This window comes from Papaver somniferum, chromosome 3 (genome assembly GCF_003573695.1).
Source record: "Papaver somniferum cultivar HN1 chromosome 3, ASM357369v1, whole genome shotgun sequence".
Lineage (NCBI taxonomy): Eukaryota > Viridiplantae > Streptophyta > Magnoliopsida > Ranunculales > Papaveraceae > Papaver > Papaver somniferum.
The window spans coordinates 131,813,186-131,820,888 of record NC_039360.1 but is presented as its reverse complement, the minus strand read 5'-3'; the positions used below and the strand labels follow the sequence as shown (position 1 = coordinate 131,820,888).

General features: G+C 35.7%; 1 protein-coding gene and 1 long non-coding RNA gene across 2 annotated transcripts; one reads left to right on the top strand and one right to left on the bottom strand.

The window, feature by feature from the left end:
* The first annotated feature begins 5,217 nt into the window (after window positions 1-5,217).
* Window positions 5,218-7,703, top strand: LOC113357399 (mavicyanin-like). The gene is made up of 2 exons (XM_026600774.1): window positions 5,218-5,525; window positions 7,119-7,703. The coding sequence occupies exons 1-2, from the start codon at window positions 5,348-5,350 to the stop codon at window positions 7,481-7,483; spliced, it is 543 nt and encodes a 180-aa protein (XP_026456559.1). The 5' UTR covers window positions 5,218-5,347; the 3' UTR covers window positions 7,484-7,703.
* Window positions 6,478-7,555, bottom strand: LOC113357400. The gene is made up of 2 exons (XR_003363607.1): window positions 7,262-7,555; window positions 6,478-7,179 (listed from the first exon to the last, which is right to left on the bottom strand). It is a non-coding gene; the product is annotated as an uncharacterized LOC113357400 (long non-coding RNA).

The following is a 7,703-nucleotide window of genomic DNA, read 5'->3' as shown; positions in this document are numbered from 1 at the left end:
AATTCTCAATATTCAACAATTCATCGAATGAGCAATACTTGCTCAACTCAACATGAAGATCACGTCTCTGTCTCAACAGGCACGTTCAATTCATGAGTTTCAGAACATTTTACAAAATCATGTTCCACTCAGCAAATACATGGACTCATCGTCCTGAATGTCATGAAGTCAACAATTGACTAAATTAACCATGAGACGTCAATCGTGTCACTTTGGGGGATATCAACTAGGGTTTTGGTATGGTGGTCTACAACACGTGTGTTCAAACACACGTTAAAATGTGAGCAAGTCGTGCAATCAGTTGAAGGGATTAACAAAGTGGTGGATGGAAAATTGACCAAGTCTCCGCGCGATGAGTAACTGGTTTCAAACACGATTTCCATTTCCCTACTCCTTTATTCCATCAACTGTCCCACTTCATGGAGTCATGGTGTCTACAATTCCAGCAATATAAATAAGTCTCTGAATCATGATTGAAAACAACAGAACATCATCAATCTCACGTCAAACTGACAATACGAGATTAACAACTCATCAATTGAGTAATTACTCTCAATTGAGCAATTTCAATCATTCAGAACTTATCATATTCAGAATTCACAACACACCCACAATCTTCGATTACTATTGATTGCACAGATTTCTGAGCTTCCCTCCTACAAATCAACCTATCCTCTCTTGTGACCGAATTTACTCTAGAACGGCCATTGTCTTCGTTTAGGCCGGAGTACTACAGATTGATCTCTCGAATTCAAAGCACCCCCTTTGCAGCGTTACATCTGTGTGAGTTTAAACATTTCGCTCGGTTCAAGGAGACCCCTTCGTACGATCGTCTCCTCAATTCCGTAAAAACCAGCAAATCATTTTCCCCCATACACAAGCTTGTAAAGGAGGTAACTGTTGATGTTGGGGAAGAAAATATAGTTCATTTTATTACATATAATGGTTCAAACTTTAAAAAGGCAGTGAATGATTTAATGCTTCAATACCCAAATCTATTTTAAACTCCTTGTGGTGCTCATTGTGTTCAGTTGATGCTATAAGAACTTGGTGACAAGCTTCCACGAATCAAGCCATCCGTCACTCTAGGTAAGAGACTGGTTACATATATATATATGCTCATTTTCAAGTATTGAGCTTAATGAGGGAGTTGACACGTGCAAACTTACATAGGTTTATAAAGCTAGATTTGCAACTCAATACTACACAATAGAGAGTCTTCAAAAGTATAAAACTCCTCTGCAAACGGTGTTTGTTAACTATAGGTGGGTGTAAACTAGGTTTGCAAAAGAAACTTTGGGTATTAATGCACTTAAAATTGTTACAAGTAGTACATTTTGGGAAGATGTTGATTACTGGTGTATTTTGTTAAAGCCTTTAGTTAAGGTTGTAAGGTTAGTGCATATCGAACGCAAACCTACAATGCCTTGTTTTTATGATGCAATGAGAATAGCAAGGGATTAACATGAGAATAATTTCAGTGAAGATAATGATACTTGGGCTATAATTTAGGTTGTTTTTGATAAAAGATGGAAGAATAACTTTAATCATCCTTTACATTGTGCTGCTTATTATTTGAATCCTCTCATTCTATAAGATTCCATCTCAGTTGATGGATAATGATCCAAAGTACATAGATTTCAAAATGGGACTTCACGCAACTACGGAAAGGCTTATAACCAATGAAGATGAACTTGAACAAGCAACAAGTGAATTGAGATTGTATAATGATGCTTAATCATGGGATTCTGGGAACTCCGGTTTGCAAAAAAAAAAAGAGACAAAGATCAACCTCGTAAGTTTTCCTGTTCTGTAAGTTTAAACTTTGATTACGTTTGTGTTAGATAGGTTTGTATTGATAACTAATTTGTCCGTGTTTATGACAGATGATTGGTGGATTACATATGGAGGAATCGATGTCCCTCACCTACAAAAAATTGCAATCAGGGTATGAGTCTTACTTCTTCTGCTTCCCCATGTGAGATAAACTGGAGCACATTTCAGAATGTAAGTCTTACTTGTTCTGTTTTCACATTTGTATTTTGTTTTAAGTCATGAACTTCAGTAACTAACACTAGATTGTATCGCTAAGTCAATGTATATTGTTTTCTTCTTAACACAACAAGCAACAATGCATGAAACAATTAGTTTACCTATTATTTTTCGTATTTCAGTTGCACTCCAAGAAGCGAAATCGCATAAAACAACAGAAACTGAGTGATATTGTCTTTATCCAATATAACAAGAAATTGCGGCGTCGTTATAAAGAAATTGCAGAATATAATGATAATGAGAAAGATCGTGATCATATTTTTCTTTATGACACAAAACTTGGATGACTTGGATGTGCAAGGCAATGTAGTACGCCTCGGCCGAGTCAGCCGAGTTACTCGCCAGTAACCCGGGTATCGGTCTTTGGCCGATACGATCCTCAAAAATTCGGCCGAGCAGGATATTCTTTATATACTTGTCGGGTTAGTCGTGACTCGGAACGAATTAATTGTGACTCGGACCAAGTTACTTGGCAGTCTAGGACTAAAATAGTTCCCAAACCACTATATGAAACCCTAAAAACTTAAACCAGCAGTGGAGGCACAAGTAATAGCCAGTTCTATAAGTTTCTACTTATTTTTGAACTATTTTTTCACCATTTTTATTCTCATTCTTCTTCCACATCACAAAAAAATCACATATCTAGAAACTATATGCACAAGTATGACTCACCGAGTTAATCGGTCTGGCTCGGCCGAGATGGGGAAATACTCGGGGATCGGTCCCAAGCCGAGCAAGGGCCGATCCTTGAGTCGTACTACATTGGTGCAAGGTGATAATGTAAATTTGGATGATTTGCAAGATATTCTTGGTGAAGAAAGTGGGCCAGTTGGTAGCATAGGCGCATGTAGCTCGCGAAGTAAGTCTACTTACCCAACCGACTCTGAGTATGATGGATATGATACTGATCAATTGATGGTAGACATTGAGTATGGACTACTTGGTGGATCTAATGGAGTTATTGAAGATAATGATATCTATAATAACGCGTATTATTTTGATTAAAAATTATAATATCCTTGTTTAGTTACCTTTTTTGGTAGTAAACTTTAAAGTTGTTGAAGTTACTCTCCTGTTTCTAGTTTGAACTTGTTTAATTATCATTTTAGGTAGTAAACTTTAAAGTTATTGAAGTTACTCTCCTGTTTCTAGTTTGAACTTTGAACTTGTTTAATTATTATTTTAGGCAGTGGAATTTAAAGTTATAGAAGTTACGCTCTTTTGTGTTTTGATAAAATTGATGATATTTGTTATATCTTAACCGAAAATGTGTGAAGAAAATGTTTGCTATAAAACTATAATCTTAAATTTGGAACCTATTACACCAGTACTTCAACGATAATATCCCCGATATAAAGTCGTACCAGTGTATCGGTCCCGGTCGAGATAAACCGATATCCGATATATATTAACTACATTGGTCTGGATATTTCATCGAAGAAATTTGATTTGTCAAATCATATAGGTAGTATTTAAAGGGTACCCACTTCTAATTACAGTAACCCCCTCTAGCAATCGTATATTGTTACGTTCGAAAAAGGGTAACCCATTTCAAGTCATGTTAAAAGAGAGCAAGTGTCTAAGAAATTACTATTTGGGATATTACAAATTAATAAATGCACACCAGATAACGAAATGCTATTTTTTTGCGTTTTGAAATTATTCCATTACTAGACGTGACCTTCCATAACCTATTCCAAACGATGGCATAAAATGTCGGTCATAAAACTTGCTTTAAGAGCAAGTGTTATGGTGGAATCCAACCGATTCCAAGTTTGGAAAAAGTATGGATATCAAATCTAATAGATTCCATGATCTATTTGTAGAATGGTGTGTGATACACGGAAACGATAATCTGACTAGTGTTAAATGGTGTTCCAAATAGCATGCTAAAAATTAAAAAATGCTTCAAAATAACGCAAAACTAGCGTAGTAAAGTATTCCGTATCTCACTATGCAAATTTTTAACCAAATACCATTTACCAAATCAAACACTCTTCTTTTTCGTGTTAAACGTGGTTTGAATTAGAATTTTTATGATTCCTATTATAAAATTTGAGTTTCCATGAACTATTCCAAATGATATGGAAGATGACATGTTCCATAAACTCTTCCACTACAAGGTTTGATCTACGGGCATGTATGTGACAAAGGAATATTAGTGGAAGGCATTTCTTTTTCTGGTAATCAAATTAGAATTCAAATTCTCCAAGGCACCTAATCCCGTCCTTTTCAACTCTTTTAGATTCCGTGTCCATAAACATATTTTAGGTCGACAAAGTAAATAGAATTTATGGCTTTTGGTATCATTTTTGTTTACACTTTTAAATTTGAATTCGAAAATTTCCCACTTCAGAAAAAAATAAAAAATAAAAAAAAAATAAATAGTGATGGTATCAGATCACTAATATAGCACTAGTAATATGTGATATCAGAAAAAGTCTTGGTCACATTTTGGATTGAATGTTAGTTTAATGGTGGTTAGTTAAGCTTAAAATATCGGTTTAAGAAAAAGACGAATACATCATGCTCACCTCATTGTGACACTCTCATAAGTCATAACCTCACTTGGACCCAAAGACATGTCCAACCCATATAAACTTCCCTTTCAAGTACAGCCATAAGACAACCACAAAGATAATAAAAGCGCTCTGCACCCATGAATTGGTAGTATATGACAAGTACAACCATAAGACAACCAACAAACTAATCCTGGTTAAAAAAAAGAAAAAAAAAAGTAAAACCTAATTTAAGTCTTCATGATGGTGGAAATACTACCCCTGTTTTTTTGTTGTTTTTTTTGTTGAAATTACTACCAAGACCTTAATCTAATCACACTAGGTAGCCTTGCCAAATGTTTGAACACAGTGAGCTGATGAGCTTTATCGCTTCAAAACTTGTGTGAAACCACACAAATTTCATTAGGTGGGGTGGGTGTGTATAGCCATAAAGATAAGCTTGATCCCCCCATGAAGAAAATATGAGGTGCCATTTAATGAGCATGCGAACCAAACTAAAAGCAAGAAAAAGTTAGAAATTCCTTTTTCAAATGTCTTATTCTCTTTACTGTTTTCTTGTTTGTTGCACTGTATTTCTACTTGTGCATACTGCATACATACGTACATGATCTTTTCATTCTCTTTCTCTCTTAAAGACGCTCACATTAAATATCAACCTAGCTAGGCTCCTCCTTTAAAGATATCTACCGTTACATCTCTCTTTCTCTCAGTCTGTAACTCATCTTTCTCTCTCTCCCTCTCTCTGATACTTCTTCAGTCTGTGTTGATCGTCAGTCATGGCTGCAGGGAAGATGAGATTCATGGTTTTGTTAATGGCAACTAGTATGATGTTACTTCAAGTATCAATGGCTACTGTTTACAAAGTTGGAGATGAACCTGGATGGACTACCATGGGTAATGTTGACTACCAAAAATGGTCTTCTTCTAAGACTTTCCGTGTTGGAGATGTCATCTGTAAGTCACTGCTACTACTAAAACTTCTCATTCTTCTTCCAATTATGCTTCTTGTTTCCTTTAGGGTCTTAAAAGTGTTATTTGAAGGACTGTTTGTAAATTTCTCAATAATCTTCACCCATCTCCTCTCAAAGTGTGTTTTACTGTGCAAATAATTCACTACTATTGTTTTTAGTTTTTAATTTAGTTTTTAACTTTTGTAAGTTTTTTTTTGAGGATTTCAGTTCTAACACATATTTTGCTTAAATTTCTTAGGGTATTCGCCTTGACATTTATGTAAGGACCCTGAATTTTCTTCAATTATGTTTTTAAGGATCTCTGTTTTTTTGTCTCCATTTTAAAAAAAAAAAATTATCTTCAAATTTCATCTCTTTTTATTTTATCTGGCCTAATTTCATCTCTTATTAGAATGTATTTTTCATCGGTTCCTTGTAGATTTAAGTGTGAGTATTTTATGTGTAGATGCCCCGTTGTACTAATGAGTTAGGTGTAAATTGGGAATTGTCAGTCAAACTTAGAATTCAAGTGTATTAAACTCTGTTTCCAAAACTAGGAATTTTTCGTAACAGAGACAGACTAGTCATTAATGAGGGAGTAATATCACTATGAAACTGTTGAATCTTTACATCCTAATTCTTGCCTAAACACACATGATAGTAGGTTTTCGACACGTACACTGATCTGATCCGAGCACAGTAGTAGTAAATCAGAGTGGCTGCCATGTGTTAATCATGTAAAAAATTACTGAAACATAATTATGCCATTTTGTGTTAGCATTTTAGTAATTAGAAACAGACTGTTTTAGGACTGATCTAGGTCTACCAGGCCTCATTAGCATGGTGGGGGCACATGGCTCCACCTCTTGTGCGACATAATTCCACCATGATGATGCTTGAGCTTTGAGCCAAATTAAGAATTACTTAAGCAAAGATTGTTTAGAAATTGACACCACTTTTCATAACAACATGATTAATATATTCTCTATCACTGTATTTTACTTCATTCTTAGATTTAACTAATCGGTAAAAAGAAAACATATACTAATGAAAAGTAATGATGGATTCAATGCTTCTCATGCTCAAGTTACAAACATGCTTACACTGTCGGCATCCTATTCACTTTTTCTAATTTGTTTTATGCTCATGCTGTTGTTTTCCTTGTGCGTATACTGTTTAGTTTAGTCACTGTTTCCTCAATATTTTGTTGTGGTAATGGAAATGGTGTCCACCCACTTGAATGAACCCTGAATGGATATGGTCCTCAAACTTTAGTGGGATATCATGTCTTATTTCTCCATGGCCAAACAAGAACGTGCTTCGCGGCCCCACACCCTATGTACTTGCCCTAATATGAACGCCATTCTACAAGTGGAGAAAACTTTGTCTCTCTCTCACATGTATGTGATATTTGGTTTTTAGAACACTTGACTGGACTATACTTCGGCGCTGGATGAATAATGTAGACATCATTGAATGTGATAGATTTGGATAAGTAGTCTAACAAATACATTAATCGTCTTCTCCAGCTGTTGTATGTCCCTACTCTTTGCTTACGTTTTACTGAAGTTGCTTCTGGTTTGTTCATAACATGTAGTGTTCACATACAAGACTCAGTACCACAATGTGATGCAAGTAACTCACCCTCAGTACCAGGCCTGCAATGTAACGGCTCCACTCAAGACTTTCACAACTGGAAATGATTCAATCACTATTACAAGGAATGGTCATTACTACTACCTCTGTGGCTTTCCTGATCATTGCCAGCAAGGTCAGAAAGTTGATATCCGGGTTGCTCGTTTGACAACTGCCTCATCAGCTACATCACCTGCTGCATCACCTTCAAGCGCACCAGCAAATACACCTGCATCTCCCAAAAACAGTGCTGCTATTCCTTCCATTGGTGTTCTTGGCAAGTCGATGGTCCTTGTTCTGACTATTTTCGCAGGATTTGGTTTCTAGTGATAGATTTATAGTGTGTATTTCAGTGTTTTTCTCATTTGGGTAGTCGCTTTTTTTTTTATGTGTGAGGGAATCAGAACTGCTGTCATTTGGTACTTGCCAGTGGATTCTTGAACTTGATCAGTTTTGTGGTTTATATATTCATGAGGTCGGAACTCAGAAGTTATCTTGGATGTTGGCAGGATATTATTATAGAAACAAAGTTTTTCTCTTTAAATCA